General features: G+C 29.8%; 11 protein-coding genes across 11 annotated transcripts, besides 10 other annotated features; 3 read left to right on the top strand and 8 right to left on the bottom strand.

The window, feature by feature from the left end:
* Positions 1 to 867: 867 nt before the first annotated feature.
* Positions 868 to 896: a terminal%2Cinverted (terminal inverted repeat of MuDR-4N1_TV transposon ID:TVAGG3_0154580).
* Positions 868 to 1518: a mobile genetic element.
* Positions 1485 to 1518: a terminal%2Cinverted (terminal inverted repeat of MuDR-4N1_TV transposon ID:TVAGG3_0154580).
* Positions 1519 to 3032: 1514 nt separating this feature from the next.
* Positions 3033 to 3914, bottom strand: TVAGG3_0154590 (spectrin binding; the record flags this gene model as incomplete). The annotated part of the gene is made up of 1 exon (XM_001306235.1): positions 3033 to 3914. The coding sequence occupies one exon, from the start codon at positions 3912 to 3914 to the stop codon at positions 3033 to 3035; it is 882 nt and encodes a 293-aa protein (XP_001306236.1).
* A 283-nt stretch (positions 3915 to 4197) lies between these two features.
* On the top strand, positions 4198 to 4773 carry TVAGG3_0154600 (ubiquitin-like family; the record flags this gene model as incomplete). Its single annotated transcript, XM_001306234.1, has 1 exon — positions 4198 to 4773. One exon carries the CDS (start codon positions 4198 to 4200, stop codon positions 4771 to 4773), a length of 576 nt encoding a protein of 191 aa, XP_001306235.1.
* A 480-nt stretch (positions 4774 to 5253) lies between these two features.
* Positions 5254 to 5288: a mobile genetic element.
* Positions 5254 to 5288: a terminal%2Cinverted (terminal inverted repeat of Banshee-A3 transposon ID:TVAGG3_0154610).
* Positions 5289 to 6464: 1176 nt separating this feature from the next.
* Positions 6465 to 6502: a mobile genetic element.
* Positions 6465 to 6502: a terminal%2Cinverted (terminal inverted repeat of Banshee-A3 transposon ID:TVAGG3_0154620).
* Positions 6503 to 6981: 479 nt separating this feature from the next.
* Positions 6982 to 7543, top strand: TVAGG3_0154630 (protein modification by small protein conjugation; the record flags this gene model as incomplete). Its single annotated transcript, XM_001306233.2, has 1 exon — positions 7024 to 7452. The coding sequence occupies one exon, from the start codon at positions 7024 to 7026 to the stop codon at positions 7450 to 7452; it is 429 nt and encodes a 142-aa protein (XP_001306234.1).
* A 649-nt stretch (positions 7544 to 8192) lies between these two features.
* TVAGG3_0154640 (profilin family) lies at positions 8193 to 8694 on the bottom strand (the record flags this gene model as incomplete). Its single annotated transcript, XM_001306232.1, has 1 exon — positions 8285 to 8650. The coding sequence occupies one exon, from the start codon at positions 8648 to 8650 to the stop codon at positions 8285 to 8287; it is 366 nt and encodes a 121-aa protein (XP_001306233.1).
* Positions 8695 to 9074: 380 nt separating this feature from the next.
* On the bottom strand, positions 9075 to 10485 carry TVAGG3_0154650 (armadillo (ARM) repeat-containing protein family; the record flags this gene model as incomplete). The annotated part of the gene is made up of 1 exon (XM_001306231.1): positions 9075 to 10175. The coding sequence occupies one exon, from the start codon at positions 10173 to 10175 to the stop codon at positions 9075 to 9077; it is 1101 nt and encodes a 366-aa protein (XP_001306232.1).
* Positions 10486 to 11038: 553 nt separating this feature from the next.
* Positions 11039 to 12625: a mobile genetic element.
* Positions 12626 to 12822: 197 nt separating this feature from the next.
* On the bottom strand, positions 12823 to 13362 carry TVAGG3_0154670 (structural constituent of ribosome; the record flags this gene model as incomplete). The annotated part of the gene is made up of 1 exon (XM_001306230.2): positions 12879 to 13358. One exon carries the CDS (start codon positions 13356 to 13358, stop codon positions 12879 to 12881), a length of 480 nt encoding a protein of 159 aa, XP_001306231.1.
* A 377-nt stretch (positions 13363 to 13739) lies between these two features.
* Positions 13740 to 14721, bottom strand: TVAGG3_0154680 (regulation of cobalamin metabolic process; the record flags this gene model as incomplete). The annotated part of the gene is made up of 1 exon (XM_001306229.1): positions 13764 to 14708. The coding sequence occupies one exon, from the start codon at positions 14706 to 14708 to the stop codon at positions 13764 to 13766; it is 945 nt and encodes a 314-aa protein (XP_001306230.1).
* A 648-nt stretch (positions 14722 to 15369) lies between these two features.
* Positions 15370 to 15496: a mobile genetic element.
* A 1873-nt stretch (positions 15497 to 17369) lies between these two features.
* Positions 17370 to 17906, bottom strand: TVAGG3_0154700 (uncharacterized protein; the record flags this gene model as incomplete). Its single annotated transcript, XM_051224788.1, has 1 exon — positions 17411 to 17893. The coding sequence occupies one exon, from the start codon at positions 17891 to 17893 to the stop codon at positions 17411 to 17413; it is 483 nt and encodes a 160-aa protein (XP_051109774.1).
* Positions 17907 to 18548: 642 nt separating this feature from the next.
* Positions 18549 to 19220, top strand: TVAGG3_0154710 (pseudouridine 5'-phosphatase protein; the record flags this gene model as incomplete). The annotated part of the gene is made up of 1 exon (XM_001306228.1): positions 18549 to 19205. One exon carries the CDS (start codon positions 18549 to 18551, stop codon positions 19203 to 19205), a length of 657 nt encoding a protein of 218 aa, XP_001306229.1.
* A 196-nt stretch (positions 19221 to 19416) lies between these two features.
* On the bottom strand, positions 19417 to 20151 carry TVAGG3_0154720 (glycine-rich protein family; the record flags this gene model as incomplete). The annotated part of the gene is made up of 1 exon (XM_001306227.1): positions 19417 to 20151. The coding sequence occupies one exon, from the start codon at positions 20149 to 20151 to the stop codon at positions 19417 to 19419; it is 735 nt and encodes a 244-aa protein (XP_001306228.1).
* Positions 20152 to 20753: 602 nt separating this feature from the next.
* TVAGG3_0154730 (ubiquitin-like family) lies at positions 20754 to 21344 on the bottom strand (the record flags this gene model as incomplete). Its single annotated transcript, XM_001306226.1, has 1 exon — positions 20754 to 21344. The coding sequence occupies one exon, from the start codon at positions 21342 to 21344 to the stop codon at positions 20754 to 20756; it is 591 nt and encodes a 196-aa protein (XP_001306227.1).
* A 50-nt stretch (positions 21345 to 21394) lies between these two features.
* Positions 21395 to 21445: part of a mobile genetic element that runs on past the window's edge.

Here is a 21445-nt window from a genome sequence, read left to right on the forward strand (position 1 = left end):
CAGATGTTGATTGAAGAATAAAGGCTTCAAAGATCTTTGTTAAGAGTCTTTGGAGTCTTTGTTCCTCATCTGAGGTACAATGCTTAAACAAGTACCTCAGATGAGGAACAAAGTCTTCAATCAACATCAGAATATCGACAAAATCCTAAAATTCATCTTTACTCAGACTTTTTAGAATATAATTACATTATCAAATAATATCATATTCATCTAACAGTATTTCAATTACTTTTTATTGTGTTTTTCAAGAATTATATTTTCATTTCAGCAAACATAGATATATCACAGCACATTTATTACCTTCACATTATATATGATTGTTTAATATGGTTATTACATAATTCTTCCGAATTTTTAACTTTGTGAATCTTAGATGATTCTTTCAACCTTGGACCGATCGACCATAATTTATACCATATTCACACACAAGATATTCTCATTCATTCAATATATGAATTGCAGAAATTCATCCGAATCTCGAAATTTATATCTTCAATATCTGTCCGTGCCATGAACAAGCGCATGATATACACCGTTTCGATTAATTAGAATTTTTGATGAATTTTGTTCAGCGCTAGGACCACTCTATGCGAAACTCGTTTGTAAACCTCTCAAAATTTGGAAATGTAGGACGACGATTATTTTTTTTAGATTATTTTCCAATGATAAATATGAAAAGTAAAATAATGTTATAAAACAATGATAAATATGAAAAGAAAGAGAATTGCATGAAACAATGATAAATATGAAAAGAAAAAGAATTTCATATAGAAATGAAAAATATGAAAATAAAGAGAATAAGTTTCATGTTAACATCTGCACCTTGTTCAACTAAGAATTCAATAATTTCCATTGATTTGAATTTGAGAGTGCGGGACGAATTTGCCAACTGTCACTTTTTCAATAACCTTAAATTACGCTTTTCTGATTTTTAAAAAATAACCTTAAATTATATTTGAAGAAATTATGTCTATGATATATGTTTTATGCTAGAATCTTGGAGTTTTCATGCACTACACAAGAGCTCCAAGGTTCCAAGAGTGAATGCTCAATAGCAATTATAGAGATGTACCTTTTCAAAATGACTTTTACTGATTAAATTTAATCAATAGAAGACATTTTGAAAAGGTACCTCTACAATTAGATATACAAGAGATTCAAAGCTTCATTTCAGATAGATTTGAAACTTTGAAACTCTTGGTAGATTTTGAGTGAATGCTGACAATCATCTTTGAGAAGGTTTTCTTAAAGAAAACCTTCTCAAAGAGGTTTCTCAGGAGCCCTGAGGCTCCCTTTCGTAATGATTGGGAGCCTTGGGGCTCCTGAGACGAAGAATGGCTTCGCCGAATCTTTGATCAGCAGAGGCCAAATGAAAAAGCCTCTGCTGATGGATTCTCAGGAGCCCTGAGGCTCCCTTTCGTAATGATTGGGAGCCTTGGGGCTCCTGCAGCAGAGTATCGCTCCGCTCCATTAATTTTCTTTAAAAAAAGTGCCGTGTGGCAAATTTGTCCTGTTCCCTTGAATTTGAGTGCCACACTAAGAGGGCACTCGTTAATATCAATATAATTTCATAAATCAATGAAAAATATGAAAAGAAAGAGAATTTCATAAAACAATAATAAATATGAAAAGAAATAGAATTTTATAAAACAATGATAAATATGAAAAGAAAAAGAATGTAATAAAACAATGATAAATATTATAAGAAAGAGAATTCTATATAACAATGATAAATATTAAATGAAAGAAAATTCCTTGAAACAATGATAAATATGAAAAGAAAGAGAATTCCTTGAAACAATGATAAATATTAACTGAAAGAGAATATTTTTAATCAATGATAAATATGAAAAGAAAGAGAATGTAATAAAACAATGATAAATATGAAAAGAAGAATAATGAAATAAAACAATGATAAATATGAAAAGAAAGAGAATGTAATAAAACAATGATAAATATGAAAAGAAAGAGAATTTTATAAAGCAATGATAAATATGTAAAGAAAGAAAATGTAATAAAGCAATGATAAATATTATAAGAAAGAGAATTGCATGAAACAATGATAAATATGAAAAGAAAGAGAATAAGTCTCATGTTAACATCTGCGCCATGTTCAACTAGTTATTTAACAATTTCAATTGAATTAGTTTTGATTGCAAAGCTAAGAGGACATTCATTAATGTCAAGAGAATTTCATAAAGCAATGAAAAATATGAAAAGAAAGAGAATGCCATTGAACAACGATAAATATGAAAAGAAATAGAGTGAAATAAAGCAATGATAAATATGAAAAGAAAGAGATGTACATAAAACAATGATAAATATGAACAGAGAGGGAATAAGTTTCATGTTGACATCTGCACCGTGTTCGACTAAGATTTCAACAATTTCTAATGCTTTGACTTCGATTGCAATACTAAGAGGGTGCCTATTAATATCGAGAGAATTTCATAAAGCAATGAAAAATATGAAAAGAAAGAGAATTTCATAAAACAATAATAAATATAAATTGAAAAAGAATTTTATAAAACAATGATAAATATGGAAAGAGAGAAAACTCCATGAAACAACGATGAATATGAAAAGAAATATAACTTTATAAAGCAATGATAAATATGAAAAGAAAGAGAATTCCATGAAACAATGATAAATATGAAAATAAAGAGAACAAGTTTCAGGTTAACATCTGCACCGTGTTCAACTAAGAATTTAACGATTTCTAATGATTTGACTTTGATTGCCACGCTAAGAGGGCAATCATTAATATCAAGAGAATTTCATAAAGCAATGATAAATATAAATAGAAAGAGAATGTATTAAAAAAATGATAAATATGAAAATGAAGAAAATCCCATAAAGCAATGTTAAATATGAAAAGAAAGTGAATAAGTTTCATGTTAACATCTGCACCGTGGTCAACTAAGAATTTGACAATTTCAATTGAATTAGTTTTGATTGCCACACTAAGAGGGCACTCATTAATATCAAGATAATTTTATAAAGCAATGAAAAATATGAAAAGAAAGAGAATTTCATAAAATAATAATAAATATGAAAGAAAAAAGATTATAAAGTTTGTTGATATCTTCTCCATTAGTAAGTAAATAAGATGCAATATCATAATTTCCGAAATGCATACTTTCTACTATTGAATGAGGAGATTGTCCAAAATTTGATTTAAGGAACTCAGCAATTTCATAGTTTCGATAATTCAATGCTGTATTAATCATGTTATCAAATGATTTACCATCTTCAATCATTTGCATAAAAATCTCATTATTTCCGCATTGAACAGCATATTCTTCGGAGTTAGAAGTGTATTTACCTCCTACGTTTTTCAAGTAATTGAAACACAGTACTGATCCAAATTTAATTGCACAATCAAGTGGTGTGATTTCATTAATTTCCTGATTAATGTCAAGATTTGGGAATTTGTTCTTAAGATCATCAGCTTTATCCAATGCAATATAGTATAAAGGAGAGTCGGTTGAATATATATTGAGGATTTCTTCTTCGTTCATTTCAGGTTCGTAGTTTTCAAATTTGAAACCTTTATAATATAAAAGTGTTGTCAATTTTTCATTTTCTGGTTTGATCAAGCATGAAAATTTGTTTAATATTTGTTGGCAAAGTTCCGTAAATAATTTAATATCTTTAACACGAATTTGTGAAAAAACATCAATCAAATACACTGCCATTTGGATAGATATTTTGTTATTTGTAATGAATTCTATAATTTGTGAAGATATTTGTAAAGTATTATTTGAATTGACACCCCAAATAATTTTAGAAGCTTGATTAGGGTATTCAAATTCTTTAATTGGTTTAATGTCGCCAAAATCACATTCATTTTTATTTTTTGATTGTTCTGAACTTGGCGTGAAAAAGAAGCTATTCGACAGGACGGCACCCATAATTTTGAAAAAAAAGGGATAAAATTAAATATGTGATAATATTTAATTATTAAAAATATCATTGCTGTTACTTTTCGAGATAAAAAAAATTAACTTCAGAAAAAAAAATAGTCAATACTTAAAAAAGTCTATTCCACAATACATTTTCGAATGTAATGTAGGAAAGTTCGAGAGTAATCTTGCTTTATATCCCTTATTATATCTTCCCTGAAAGTTTCGCCTTCATTGGTTCACTGTATGGTTCAAATTGATGTGTTATTTCAAAACGATTTTTTTTATATTTATGGATGAAAACAAAAATCCCGATTGGTCATTCGGAATAGATTTCAAAATTCAATTCAGCGATGGTGAACTTGTTGATATGCATTTTAATTCATCAGATACGGTTGAATCCATCCTTAAATATATTCAAAATTTACCAAATAGATTACCAAAGGAAAACCAAGAAATAATTCTTGTTTTTGCAGGGAAAAAGCTCGATTTAAATGAAAAAATCGGCAACATAAACTTGTTTGAAGGTGCAACATTTAATGTTTTTTACAAATACAAAAAATGTGATACACCAAACTTCGTAGAACTTCGAGGATTTAACAGATTAGCAAGAATGGGCTATTCAAGTTCAGATATAATCTCATTTAGAAATCAATTTTATAAAATTCATCAAAAACCCGAAACAGAAGAAGAGCAATTAGATATTGAAGATGATTGTTTACCAGCATTGATAGTTGCAAATGGAATGCACCTTCATCAAGAAGAAAATTTAAATAATGTTGATCAAGAAAACAGAAATATCGCAGTTACACAGTTTATGCCATTTTTAGTATATTTTTATTTGATTATTGTAGGTATCTTAAGTTAATTTCATTAATTTACCTTATTTAGTTTTGTAGATGAAGAATCTTTTATCAACATTTCCAAATTTATTGTTTAGATACAGAAAAATTCGAAATTAAATTTTATTGTTCATTTTTACCTTGAATTTGCTTTTTGAAAGCAACCATGGTCCACATGCACGTATTATGTAGAAGAAAAGCTTATTCAAAAAAATTTCAGAACTCAAATTCTGAAATTCATTTATTCCTTGCTGTCAACAATTGTTCCTAGTTGACTACAATTTTCTGAAGATCATTTACATTAATGAATCGTTAAATTATTCAATTAATTACCAAATTTGAATTTTATTCAAAACTTGGTCAATTAAACCCTTGATGCAGTAGAAAAAGGTGATTAAAACAGCATTAGATAGTATGTACTTTAGTAATTACTCTCTAATAAATTTCAAATTTTGTTATTTGTCCAACTAAAAATAGTGTCTATTGCAGTAGTTGATTGTAGTGTGATAAACAGAAATTCATCAAAAGTGACGGCTCTCAATTTTTTGACATTTGTAAATTCTAAATTGAATGAGAAAAATGAAATAATACTAAGCATAATACAATATTCTAGATTTAATTATAATTAGGAAAAAGTTAGTTTTGAGAGTACTTTTCATAGGCATATAGAATGAAATCTTCTGAAAAATAATATCACATAAACTCATATTATTTTCTAATATATAACTATTTTATATAAAAATCAAATTCAATGATCTTAAAAGCGAAGGATAAACCTCAAAATTTACGAATATAATGAGTGGGAATATAATGCTTATCTATCATAAAACCATATGAAATATCAATTTTTGCTTTACGCCTAATTTTTGACGACAATTAGCAAAAAATGTTAAATGTTAACACTCAGTCCATTTGAATATGAAAAATAAAATTCACTTTGATTAAATGTTTTTATTTATCATGCAATTCTTCTTGCGACCAAAGATTTGAATAAAAGTTCAAAAAATAAGATAGCTTAAAAAATAATATACGGTAGTGTTTACTAATAGATGAATAGTATATAAATTCTATTAAAATGGATTTGATCCAAAAAAATATATAAAATTTGATCATAAATAAAATCGTTTTAAATTACTTCTTCATTTAAATTATAACAATTATTTTTGGTTTTATATTTTTTTGGATCAAATCCATTTTAATAGAATTTATATACTATTCATCTATTAGTAAACACTACCGTATATTATTTTTTAAGCTATCTTATTTTTGAACTTTTATTCAAATCTTTGGTCGCAAGAAGAATTGCATGATAAATAAAAACATTTAATCAAAGTGAATTTTATTTTCATATTCAAATGGACTGAGTGTTAACATTTAACATTTTTTGCTAATTGTCGTCAAAAATTAGGCGTAAAGCAAAAATTAATATTTCATATGGTTTTATGATAGATAAGCATTATATTCCCACTCATTATATTCGTAAATTTTGAGGTTTATCCTTCGCTTTTAAGATCATTGAATTTGATTTTTATATAAAATAGTTATATATTAGAAAATAATATGAGTTTATGTGATATTATTTTTCAGAAGATTTTGTGTTCTTCTTCAAAATTTTACTTTTTTATTAAAAAGAATCTTTACAAAATATACATTTACTTTAATTAATATTTAAAAACGTGCTCTATCAAAAGTTCCAAAAATTCAATATTTTAGCTTTTCTGATGTGTCACTTTTGATGAATTTCTGTTTACAACAGTAGTCTTTTTAATGTGTACCAAATTTTTTATATTCAGTTTTTTTTTTTCATTTTTCCTAAATAAAGTCTCCATATCGTTTTTCTGTCTTAATGTTGAGTGAATCTCTATCAAAAATGTGAATAAGAGACTTTAAGAAGGAAAAGGAGTTTACATTTCTCAGAATTCTAGTTAATACTCCAGAAGCCACATCTTTAGTCTTTTAAATAAAGGGTATAGACTTGGCAATATCCATTTGAGGTATTTTCAATAATTTCTAATAGATATTCTCACATCATATTTCTAGGTTTTCTGGTTTAAACCTAATAGATATTCTGGCATCAAATAGATATTCTCTCATCATATTTCTAATTTATTTCTTAATGATGTAAACTGCTACCCCCTTTCATAAAAAAATGTTGGAAAAAAAATTCAATTAACCAATTTTAATAAATCCTGCTTATTTCATTGTAATGAATATTGTTCAAAAGATTGTGAAATAAAAAATCGTTCAGTTCATTTTATTTTTTTCACAAGACATCTATGTCTAAGGAATTTGAAGCAGAAATTGCTAAATATGAAGATGAAGATAATTTCTCCGTCGAACCAGATGAAGATGGCAATGCATACCATTACGAAATTATTTATACACCACCAGAAGAATCTGATTACGCAGAAGGAATTTATCACTTAAAATGTGAAGTTCTAGCCAATTATCCAAATGCAATGCCAAAAATTACATTCGCCAATTCAATTTATCATCCAAATATTGATAATGAAGGTGGCATATGCAAAGGATATTTTGATGGTTGCAAGACCTTAAAACAAATGATCGATGTCATTGATGATCTCCTCACAAATCCTCAATTTGAAGATGTTTTACGCCAGGATTGCAGAGATACATACAACAAGAATCCTCAATTATTCCATGACATTGCAAAACAAGAAGCTCGTAAGTTATCTGGCCAATAAATGTTGGCTTTGATTTTACATTTTCCTAAAAAATTAAGAAAACTTCATTTAACCATAAATTTATCATTTATTTTACATCACTATAATGAAATAAGGCGTATTGTCATTGTCATATGATAGTTTTAAACGATAATGCTTATTTTTTCTATCGTCCATCAAAATGTAGAGTTATTTTGAGAATATTTGGCAATTTGATAGATCTACATTTCTTATTAAATGCCATTTGTATAGATCTTATTAAGTATTATATTGATTCGTGAATTCTTCTATCTTCGGTACAACCTCCTCAATGCAAGCTTCAGATAGGCATGAATTTAAGCTTTCCTATACAATTCACTATGATACTTCCGTTAAAATCAGACTAAATAAACGAATAAAACCAAAGAATATGAAAAGTAGTTTATTCACACCCGAGAAATTATACTGGAGCCTACTTTTCATGATATGACTGAATTCAGATGCATGATTCGGCTCATTATAAGGTTGTCATCACTTATTCCTGAATTTAGTAGAGTTATCAAGATTAGTTGTCGAATGATTCCAAACTGTTCATCATTATCGAATATATTTGCAGAACAAGAAGCTCTGAGAAATATTCTTTTGCGGCAAGTTTTAGGGGAGATTCTATAGACAGTTGTCATACCAGAAAGCTAAGTTATAAGAAAACATATAAACTTCAAAACTTGAAAGATGTTTTCTTGTTTATAATATTATAAGAAAACATATAAAACTTGAAAGATATTTTTATTCACAAACAAACATAAAAAATGTGCGTTAAAAGCAATTTACGTGTTATATGGCGTTATATAATAATTGCCTGTAAAAGTATCTATTATTTAACAAGATCTTGGCTATCAAGGTTATTTTCTTTAATTTTTTGAGCTAATTGAATTGTAGCTTGTTTTAGTCTATCGTATGTAATTTTATTTTCATCATATGCAAATACTATGCATTCTTTGCATTTGCACATAATAGCGAAACTTGTATTTGTAGTTCCAATGTAAATTTCATCAGATAAACTAAGAGTTAAGTATACCTGATTCTGAAAACTAATTTCATCATAAACGCATTTACTATTTGGAACGAATACATTGGCAAAATTTCTGAATTCGTTAGTATTTGTATAAAAACCTGGTGTAGTATACCATACAATGCCTGTGTGACTGAAAATTGCAGCACCTGCGCATTTTCCAATCATTTCATTTAGGATGTTTTCCATTTTGTCACTTTTTTATGCATCAAAAATGAACTCAAGTCTAAAATCTCTTCATTTGCAGGGAATCAAAACATGTGTATGTACATCCCAGCTAGCAAAAACAACAAGATACCATTGAAACTTTGATCCTGTCTTGAAGGAATTGTTGAATTGAAAGGTAGTCCAACAAAAATCTAACATGCGTTTTGGCTTGAAACTCTGGGTGTAAGTATGAGGTATATAAGGTAGAATTGTTGATCATAATTTTTTTCTTTGAAATTTATTTATGATTATTAACAAGGAGCTTTAAAAACATGGCAATCATATGATGGAATGAGTCGAATATGACGAATTCCTTTACAATGCATTTGATGAATAAAGAAACATAGAATTTTTATAAGAAATTTTTAACAAAAAAACAAAGATTCTAAAAGTCTTCTGAATCAATATCAGAAAAATCTGGAGTTTGTAAAGCAGCATAGAGAGTAGATGAAGATTGAGCGAGTTGTTCATTTTCACAACTCATATAATCGATAATTAGACTCATTCCACCTGAATCTTCGAGACTTTGGTTAATATCATTTATTATTTCTTCATTTTGAGTGTTAGCCATCTTCTCAAGTGCTTTCGTTAACAAAATTTGAAGATTGAAATCATCAATGGCCATAGATTCAGCTAATTCGCAAATAATCTCGGAATTTACAAAATCAACTTCTCCGTTAGGAATTGAATAAATAAATGCTGCAACAAATCTGATGCACTCTGTTTTTTCTTTAATTGATCGAATGTTAGAAAGATTTTCAGAAATCAACTTATAAATATTGTTTTCGATTAAAAGATGTATACCATTATCTCCAAAACTAAATATTATCTCAGTTAGAACGGAAACTGCTGTTGTTCTGATTTGGATATCTTCATTTGACAAAAGATTAAAAATAATTGAAAAGTCAAAGTCAAAACCTTCTTTACAGTATTTAATAACTCCTTTGAGAGTAATTAAACCATCAATAATGAGTTGACTTTCATTTGTATTAATTTGATCGAGAATACTCGTAATAACTATGTTATACCCGATTTTTGATAGTGAAACAGGCATAACAACTGAGACTCTAGTTATAAGATATGATCGATCTGGAGATGGTTCTAAATTTGGTACAATTTCGGCAATTTTATTTGAAAAAAGTTCTGATGTTGGATAATTAAATATTGATGAAACAAATAAGAAGGCTGCATGTAATATTTCTGGATTTGAATACTGATGTAAAAGTGATGAGACAATATCAGCATATTTAAGCGTGTATAGTATGCATTGTTGATAATCTTGAGACTTATTTGAAGCTAACTGATAAAAGCGGAAAATTTTGATTTCAAATTCGTTGTCAAAGTCAGGAAATTGATTTCCAAGTGCTCCTATAATTGTTTTAACACTTTCTCCGCTGAAATTGTGTGTATTTATGATTGTTTCAAGGCATTCAAACGCTAAATTTCGAATCTGAGCTGGTGCTGAAGGAAAACTACTTTCGATCATCAAGTTTAATATACGAAATTCATCAAATGGTGGCGTTATTTTAAAATTTTTGGAACTGATTATTGTTAATAATTCATTAAAAAGAGAAACGGCATTATTTTCATTGCTTTCTAATAAAGATTGGGGAAAAACTTTATAAAATTGCATTGCTTCTCCTTCATTAAATACTCTGTGACAATCATCATTCAACATTATTCGCTAATATCGTTGTGGAGATGGACCATCTAACAACAAAATGCGCAATTTATTTATATAGTAAATTTCAGATTCTAATTCTGAAGTTTATCTGCAGCAATTATATTTATTGTAACACTGTTTGATAAATGACATTTGCTCAATGCAAAATAGGAAATTAAGTATTTTCTTAACAAAACATATAGCGTGTTGCATAATGAAGAGTTTCCTAGTTTGTAATATTCTTTTGCTTAGTGAGAAATATAAGAAGTTCAACATTTTCTTTACTATTGCTTATCACTACATAGTGAAGATGTGTCTCTTTCCATTTCACTTAACTATCTATCTACTGCATAATGAAGAGGGGTTTCATGATCTTTATCTTTTGCTTTTATATCTTTATCACCGTGAGAGATAAGAAGTTCGACTATTTCTCTCTCATAACGGTTTCTGGTACCACCAAATCTGTGATTATATCCTATTAGTTTTTCACATTTGTTATTCTATCCTCATTTGATAATATGTGTGTGTGTTCAGCCTTGGAGTGCATTTTTCAGTACTATTCCACAAGAACTGGCCTCTATATTTAGTGAATTTCTGGAAATTGAACTCTGAATATCCTAAATTTTCCATCCAAGGCAAATATTAATATCAATGAGTATTATTGATGCTAAACCTCTCAATAAGTGAAAAAGGTACATTCACTATTTTTGACAAAATTTTAAATTTTCATGGGGTTGTAAATCTTATAATAACTAGATGAATAAGGAATGAATCCCAGTATAATGTGCATCATTATATTAAACACTATATGTAAGGCTAATGATTCTATTAACACTTATGAAGATCTATAGTATTTGAGCAGATAAATTTGATAATTTCCAAAACTCTTATATTTCAAAATTAAAGTGTGCGGATGCATTTAAATGAGAGCAAAAAGAGATTGATGCTGTTAAAACTAGGTGTTAATTTGCAATTATTTCGCATCACAAGAACTACCCAGTAAATTCGGCTATCTTTCTTTGCAATTATTCTCCATTATACATATAATATAATGGTTAGGGTTTGAAGAAAAGTTACTAGAGAATTATTGACTTTTGAAATAATGCAGAATTTTACTTGAAGAAATCATTAATTTATGAGTTCCAAATTGCTAAGCATGACGAAGGATCATTAAATTTGCTACAATTAAATACACTTATTGCAGAATTAAGATTATTGAAATTAAAAGTTTGAAATATTGCCTTTTTGAATAAAAATTTAAATTTGATTATATAATCATGATAATATATTATTGAAATTAAAAGAAAATATTTTAAACCATTCAAATATTTTGAATGTCTTATCAATTTAAAATATTAAAAGATAGCTTGATTTTATCATCATTAGTTGTTATCAAAGTTTTCTTCTTTTGATGAACAACAGTAAATGATTTGTTAATTACTTGTCTTCCTTTTTCGCAGCAAAATCGAAAGTTATGATGATAATCTTGCTGTCAATTTTGAAACTCTCTGATTTACAAGTAAGCATTCCTTTGGAAAAGCAGTCCTATTCTGTTTTCAAGATATTTTAAAGCCTCCATTTCATACAATGCGCAGATCTATTCGAAATTGCAAGAACTCTCAAGAAAAATGCAGCAGCAAAGAAGATTCCATAGTTTCTAGCATCAAAAATTTACAACCTTAATACAACAGTTAAAGAGAAGCTCGAAAAGAAAATATTTAACCATAAAGCTGGAAACCATTCGATATCTATTATTGGATCTAATAAAAAGTTAATTATAACATATTTAACATGCTATTTGTTGACTTTGTTCCATTATATTACCATATATATCTTTTTGAAATCTAAAATATTTTTACGATTTTAACCATGTGTTGTTGAAACCATATATCAATCTTAGCTAAAGTATAGTTTATGAGTCTGTCACCATCTAACGTATGAATTTTCAAAAATGTCAAATATGTTCATTTTTTCTGTAGATTCAGCCATAATTTCACGTTGTTATACTATTCAACTATTATTTAATATTTTTATCGATTTAAATATATGATGAGATGCTTAGTTCTCCTGGAAATCGATTTTTAATCGCAATTTTAACTTTCCAAAAAAAATTCAAAAATAAAAATCCCTCTCAATTTTTTCAGTTTTATAACTCGCCAAATCTCTAGCCAAATTTTTTTTGGCCCGTATAAATATTGTTAGGCACTATATAGGGATGCTATTTATCCTATTTTCATCCCATTTTACTGTTATCGCCTAGTGAATGTACCTTTTAAGTGAATAATAACTGTTAATTAGAAACAAAATTTATAAATTTGTTGTGACAGCACATGAAAAATCATATGTAATGGAAATTCTGTTTGTACTTCATCAAATAGTTCATTAAAAATTCAAAAAAAAAGATGATGAATAATAAATTTTGAATATCACATTAAAATATATTGTGACAGTAAAAAGAAATTTGTAAAAATTGAGGTAATATACATAGTATATATATCTGAGTAGCAGAAGTATTTTAAAATCAATTTACCAGTTCTCGCGGAATGGAGCGTTGGTGATTGTCTGGATGAGTTCTGGCTTAACAACGTGGGAAGCACGTGGTTGAGCTGGAAGGCGCTTTGGAAGAGCAATCTTTGTGCCGGCCTTCTTGGCTTCCTCGTGAGCCTTGAGGTTAGCCTGGCAACGAGCAACGAAATCGTTCTTTGACTTGGATGGGAAAACGTGCTCTGTGCGGACGTAGATGCGCTTTGGAGCGATGTGGTTGTTGACACGGCGCTTAACAAGGATACCAACAGCGTGTGGAGAAACGTTCCAGATGATACCTGTGGCACCATGGTAAACGCGGTTTGGCATACCAGAGTGGAGAGCACCATTGACCTTGATATCGACAATGTCACCAATACGGAATGTACGGAGTGTGATGGATGGGGCTGGAGCACCATGCTTGCGGAACTTACGAGCGAAAAGATAGCGTGTAGCGTGACGAAGACCCTCAGTGTGTCCCATCGAAAAAGGCCAAAACAAACCGCTAATTCCCCTCAATTTAGAGACAGACTCCCCCAAAATTAAAAATATTTTTTGTGAAATTCTCTATTCGATTTTGTACAAAAATAAGCAAGGAATTTAATGATCTTAATTTTGTCCACAAATAACGATTTTTCTCCATTGCCCATCTTATTTCATCTAAACTGAGCAATAACAATAGTGTGTTATAAAAGGTGTTACTTATGGTTATGCAAATATTTTCTAATTCATGATAAAAACCATCTTTTTTCCAAATGTTTCATCAAATCATTTGCTGATTCATGCTATTTTTAATGGTATTTGTTATACAATCCTATCACCATATTAGGCAAACTTAGAAATATCGGATGAATATCATTTTGAACAAACTATAAAAATAATTTTAATTTATTTCTTAAGAGGAGCATCAGCAATAGCTTGGATTGCATCAACGGACAATCCAGCAAGCATAAGCCTTCTGCAGGCATCAGCAATATGAGGAAGTTCAATCATGTTGCCATCACTGCCAAAAACGCCCTTTCCGTCAATGTAAGTAGTGATGACGAACTTAGTGATAAGGTCTTTGCATGCTTTGACTTCTTTTTCATCTGGTGTGAAGGCTTTGTTCACTGCCTTAATTTGCATTGGATGAATGACTTGTTTACCAGTGAAACCATAAGCACGTGTGCTTAAAGCCTCTTTGGCAACAACTTCGGCGTCTTTGAAGTTTGTAGATGTCATATCGATTGCTTGGATGTGTGCTGCACGTGCGGCAGCGACAATTGCAGAGCGGGCATATTGTACTGGTTCAATAGAGCCACGCTGGATACCAGCTGCTGAACGGTAGTCTTCGGCGCCAAAGATGACACCATCAACTCTTGGAGATGATTTGCAAATCTCGCTAACACGAGTTAATCCAAGTGGAGTTTCAATCATAGCAAGAATCTTTGCATGAGTTGCTTTGTTCAAGCGAAGCCACCTAGAAACATAGCGAACTTCTTCTGGATCTTCAACTTTTGGAATTATAACTGTTTGTATACGCTTTGAAGCTACTGGATTAAGCATGATTTCGTTTAAATCGAAAGCAGAATCCTCGGAATCAACAGAGTTAATACGGATTGCGAGTTCTGGAATGACTTTTGAATCCTTGTTGAGATACTCAAGGATATTCTTACGAGCTGCAGATTTTAATGTTGCTGGAACTCCATCTTCAAGATCAAAACAAACTGTATCAAGTTCTTTTAACAAAGCAGCCTTCTCCAATTTCTTCATTTCCATGGATGGAGCATAAAGAATGGCACGACGTGGCTTAATTCCACTGATAACTGTCTTGACATCAAACTTCTGTGACATTTATGAAGTTAAATGACAAAAAAATAAATTGAGAGTATCTTGATTGGGACAACCGTTTTATTTTGAGAGTAGATAAAAACTTCACAAACTTACTTCGTCAATGGTTTGAGACACTGAAATTTCAAGAATTACATTCTCTATAAGAAAACATAATAATTTTCTTCTAGGATATGGCGAAAATTTCGGTTCTGGAATATCAAAACTGAAGATTTTGCAGATTTGTTCTTTTTTGAATGCGATTAACCATGAGTATCTAAGCATCTCAAAATTTAGAGCAATAAGCATGTGATCTCAAGCAATATTCGACATTTCATATTTTTTGTATTACAAATTCATTTATTAGTGTCTTGTACAATACAATCATTTGATATCTCTGTTAATCCTTATATTGCTGCTGCTTTTGTTTATTTACTTAATAGAATTCTCTTCCGTTCAAACATCAATTCAAATTATTATGAGGATTCCACGAAGCATTTCACTTTTATTTCATATGTTTAAATGATGCCAAATCTTTTTAAAACATTCTTTTTCCTATTTCTACATAAATTCTCACTAAAAAATTTTGAATTTGAGACTGATTGAACACTATCATAATTAAAGTATTATACACATAAAGATCTTAATTCATGTTCTTATATTTGGTGAAATTTTAAGTAAAATTTAAGGGTGCACTTACGCCCCTATGACGGGGCATTCAATTTAGATGTTTAAGGTTAATTTTCAATGACGCTTCACGCCAGTTGTCAAAAATTTAAATTAAAGTCAGATGGGCGTAAGTGCAGCCTTAAATTCAGGAAAAATAAGTACCATCCTTTCACGAACCTCAGAGTCTACACAAAAACCACGGAGTCCATTGAGAGAGTTCTATCAAAAAGTCAAATTTTCTTAGAAAGATTTGAGAGCTTCACAAAAATTGAGAGATATACTCATAGGATTTGGAATGCTGAAAAATAGTAAATCTATGATATTTAGTATCTATACCGAACATTAGTTTATATTTCATCAACAATTGATGAATTTGCATATGCGAGACCGTTTAGATTTGTGAAAAAGTAAACGTTCACCATTACATGCGGGAATAGCTCAAATTTGCACTGAAATCCTTTATTGCGTTATTATCCGCTTGGTTCTCCAACTAATTTAAGTGATACCATGCAGATTTATCATATAAATAGTAGAGATTAAGTAGATCTTCTTCTCACGAATCTTCTTGAGAAAGACGATCTACGTTCTATTGTTATTTTATGATAGTACAGGCATAAGTTTATGGTTTCTTTCAAAAAAACCTAAATCAAAAAAAATTAATAATTTATATTTGAAATTTTGGTTTGTTACAAGCCAAAATGACAATATAAACTATTACATTACAGATCCTGCCATATCAGGCTTTGAATGGCATAAAAAAAATATTATTTTTTTTTAGGCTCCAAATATTACTAATAGCGTTCGAATAACGTACTATAGCAAAAGCCGATAATATTCCCTTAACCTTGGCGTTAATTTGATTAAAAATTTAATTTTTTACCAATTTTTCAAGAAAATGAAAGAAATATGTTTAATACAGTCCATTAGGGCAAAATGAATCATTGGCAATGTTATACTAGCCAAAATAGGCCTATGGGGTGTAGCAATGCTCTCAATTATTTGAAATCCCTTTCAAAAATTGTGTGTCTCATAGAATTCACTCCGTGGTTTTTGTGTAGGATCTGAGGTTCTCAAAAGGATGGTAAACTGCTTGCCCTAAGGTGGATAATAGTCAAATTTTTTTTTTACATTTTTAGTGAGCGGAACAGAGACACAACACGCTTTGAAATCACAAGATGCATGGCTTTAATGATTAGAGATGCAATAATATTGCATCTCTTTATGCTCAAACAGATCCTATTCTGAATTACCCGAAAATATTGCAACCGTTATGCATTGCTACCAAATTGCTCTACTGTCCACTTAACATACTCATGCTAGGAACTCCAAATTCTTCAACTATTTACTCTAAAAACTTATAAACGTTCATCCTAATCAAGCAGCATTTCTCCTTGAACAGACATTGCAGAAACTTACGAATAAGTAATTGTTAGTCATATCAAATGATGCTCCTTTTCAGCTACTTGTTTCTCTTATAATTGTTCTCATTAGTAAATCATAACTTTAACTTTTGGAGTTTTCTCCAAAAATAGATACTACCCATATATCCGAGCTACCTGGATGCTAGTTTTCTTATATCTCGGATAGTGTGAAAAATTTAATTATAATATCTCATAATTTCCATTTAATGAGTTATATCAAAAATCCACTCCGTCATTTCGATTTTTTAGGTCTTTCTGGACCTTGCTGCATTATTTATTTTTATCTATTTTGTTTTGTTGTTTCTAAATAAATTATTTAAGTTGGACGAAAGGTGGTTATTTTTGAGAGAACTCATTGAATTCCTTTCAATATTGTCCACCTTAGGGCAAGCAGTTTATGTATATATCTCAGAATATGATGAATATTAAAGCTTCATATTAAAATATATTTCAAAGAATCTCAGAAGAAATGTATCTTGTATTATCGGATACATATCATATGACTCAATGTTGTATAATTCCAAAAGAATATATAATATGAAGCCTGAAAAAAAGGGTATTATATGGTCGGATTGATATAAAAACCATAAAGAAGTCGCAAAAAACTATATATATTTAATTACATAAATTCTACCTTCAATCTGACTCAGAATAATAATCTTCTGAGTCTGAAGAATAGTCATTCATAGAATTAACTTGATTGGCTCCTTTTATGATTGGTGTATCAATAGACTTTAAGTCGCCGACCGATAATGAAATGACCATGAGAGATTTATTGGATTTGATGGGTGTAGATACTTTCTTTATATTCGGAAGCTCATAAACAAACTTGCTTAGTGCAGTATGTGTGTTTTCTTGCTTCTTGCTCTTTAATAAAAATGAAAACTTGGATTTGTTATTGCTGATATTGTTCTTTTCTGTATTATTGTTATTGTTGCGTTGGATAGGCTTCGGTGGTATATATTCAATGTTATTATGCTCATTATTTTTTTCATATTTTGTTTTCTTCTTCGACTCCTTGAAGCACGAGATATTTAAATTATCGAATGATAGTGATGTAGGGCAGAAGCGCGCTAACTGTGCCGCAATTAATACGCTATCTAACTCGGGTTCAGGCATTTTTCGAGAGGCCATCGTAATTCGATGTGGTCGGCCAAAATCAAAATCAAAAAGACAACATTGATCAATTTTATGACAAATAGCTGTACCATATGATAATATTGAAGAAAACTCTGCTGAAAGAGCCGGAATACTAAAATTTAGAAAACATAAAAATTGAATCTTGATATTATTGAATAGTATAAATGTGTTTAATATGTATTAGCAGTACACATCAATTTCAAAAATATTTAAATACTGTCTGCTGATATTCTTCGAATCTGTTAATAATTTTTTGATATGATTAAGAGAAATGATTCTGTATACAAATGTAAGAGATACCATGCAGAGAAATTTAAATTTCTTCATTACAATTTTGAGTTATATTACAATGTGAAATCTACATTTTTTCTTATATTTTTTTTGAAAATCTAAAAACTCAATTAAAATCATCTAGTTTTATGAAATTAAAACGGTAAAAATGAATATTTATTGTCATGAAAATAGATTTTACTATTGATTTGTCAATTGAAGTATAATTCAATAACCAACTTAATCAATATATTGTGGAAGCCTAATATTGCATGAAATTAGCAGAATGCAAGTCATGGTATAATCACTTATCAGATCTCATCATTTTTTCACGAAATTTCTCTTGTGTTTGAAAAGTGACAAAATGATTAAATCTGTTATTCTTGATGCTGATGGATGCATAATAAACTGGAAACTTGTGAATGCAAGCATTCATTTTCAAGTTACTGGACATAGACCATCAATTGATCTCCGAAATAAAATTTTAGGTAAAAATCCATACGATGCATGGACAATTATTCGAGATCATTATAAATTAGAAGAATCTGTTGAATCATTATTGAAAAGGCGTAATGAAATCATCAATAAACTATATCCAAAAATGGATCTTTATCCAGGCGTGTCAAAACTTCTTGATTTTCTAAAAGATAGATCTATACCATATGCCATAACATCAAGTGTTTCAGATGCAGACACAAGATTAAAACTTTCTGGATATCCGAATATTATTAACAATGCAAAAGCAATAACATGTGCTGATAAGTCTATGCCACGAAAGCCAGATCCTTCCATTTATCATAAGTGCTTAAATGAAACATCATTTAAATCTTCTCAAACTTTGATAATCGAAGATTCAGTTTCAGGTATTGTTGCTGCGGCCAAAGCTGGTTGCAAGACACTTTTTGTATGCAATCCAACTTATATTACGGCAGATCAAATGTTTGAAAAGTTTAATACAAAACCAGATTTCAAATGCGAAACATTGAAGGATATTGATTATGTTAGTATATTTAATGAATAAATATTAGTATTTTATAATGCATATTTTTGAAGTTTTCTACAAATATATTTGCAAATCAATCGTATATTTTTATTATACATGAAATTTTTAAAATTTATAACTCTGTTTCAGTATATTATATACATTAGCATCTTTAGGTCCTGCCGGAACAATACCATACCAATTTTTAGTAATCAGATTGAAATATTTGATAAGAAGGTATAAGATATATTTAAGAAATTAAAAAACCCAAAAAGAAAATATAAAGTTTGATAGAAAATATATGAGAGTATATGATACAAGAATGACATTGATTCAAGAAAAGTTTTGTGATTCGTATGGCTCCGTTGCCTGGATTTCCATACCCGTATTCACCATTAGGGAGCGGCATATAGTGATAACCATCTATCATTTCAGTATTGTAGAAAGCGAGACCACTAAAATGTATAGATGGATCACTAGCATCACTAAACGTCATATTTTCTTCCGTGAAATTTTTTGCTATTGCAATACATCCTTTATGCCCGCTGATGAATGAGCTACCTCCAGCACCACCAGAAACGTCAACAATGTGTGATGCACTGCCTCCAAAGTATCCACCACCACCAGCACCATTTCCATCAATTCCATTTGCATATAATCGCTCTTTATTTCCACCGCCAATTCCAAATCTGCCTTTGTAAACTCCTTGCCCAGAACCTCCAGATATTTGGGAACCGCCTTCACTATAGCCTAAATGACCGCCATACCCAGTTAAACCTCCTGCACTACCACCAGGGTCAAAATCTCCAGCATGATATCTTCCATCGCCCGATCCTGAACCTGCAGCAACGATAATACGACTCTTCAAACCGTCAAAATCGTCAAAATCCCCTGGGTTAATGCGGATATCTGACGATCCACCGCCAGAAGCCTGACCAGGGCCTCCTCCACCATAAGAATAAAAAGGAGTGTAATTAGAATACATTGAGCCGACATGTAAAAATAATCTAATTTTCGAATGTATAGCAATTTCGCCTTTTACATAGCCACCATGAGAAAAGTTTTTATATTCGCCATATAATCCGCAGCCACCCCACAATTCAAAAACATAAACACCTGGTTCAAAATCTACTTCATATGGAGACGAAGTATAATGATTAGATCCTTTGTAAGTATATAGTTTACTTTCTGTTCTTATTTAGATAAATAAAAGCAGATTAATTTTAGGATAATTTCCCCGAAGGAATTATAAAAAATGAGTTGAAAACAGCATCATTTATTAATTTATGCATTTATTTTAATATATGATTATTGTATGCACATCATAATGAGTCACTTTAAATCAAATTTTGATGGATTCAATTCCAAAGATTGATATAAATCAAAAAAGTAGCTTGTATTTAATCTCTTTTAAGCCTCAAGTAACTTGCAAATTCATCAAACCTTCCTCCTCAAAGATTGTTATCAACCAAATTATAGCATTATTATATTTATCATTGATTTATGATACGTTTGTAATGCCTAAACTATGGTTTTAAATAATATCGCATATTTACGTACATACATGAAAAATATAAATATATATGATTATTTCTTAGTAGAAACAAATCCTGGAAGATGAGAATTACCAATCTTTGATCGCTTTTGAGGAGATGTTGGTGGTGTGTCCATATAAATACCTCTTTTCATCCTTAATTCTCTACCTTGAATAACTTGATCTCTCTTCTTTAAATATTCCTCTCTTTCTTTTCCTTTTTTCATAAGAACTATTGTAGTATTCTTTCCTCCATGTTTTGCTTCAACTTTATCAACTATTCCAGATCTATCAACAATTCTATTTCCGTCAATCATAAAGTAGTCTTCTCTATAATCTTGCTTCTTTTTCATATTTTTATTCTTCACAGGTGGAAAGTATTCATCTAATGTTTGCCCATCTTCTATATTTCCGTTATCACTAACAAGAAAGTAGTTTGTAGTATCAAAACCGGTAACGGAGGTAATTCTAGCACGGAATTTTTCAACAGTTTCTCTTCTATTATATTTAATTGACACGCAATCACCTTTTTTATTTGGCAAATAAACATCTAAGTACCCATCAAATGTGTCATCGTCTTCTATTTCTAGTACAGGCATATCTTGAACACGTAGCATATATTGTCCATCTAATCTATGATCCATTACAAGTGATTTTTACTAAAATCTGTCACTTTTGAGATTTTGGGATAATATTTCATGGCCTCATAAACCATTATAAAACTAGATGAATAAAGAGTAAATTG

The sequence above is a fragment of the Trichomonas vaginalis genome, chromosome IV (assembly GCF_026262505.1).
Source record: "Trichomonas vaginalis G3 chromosome IV, whole genome shotgun sequence".
Lineage (NCBI taxonomy): Eukaryota > Parabasalia > Trichomonadida > Trichomonadidae > Trichomonas > Trichomonas vaginalis.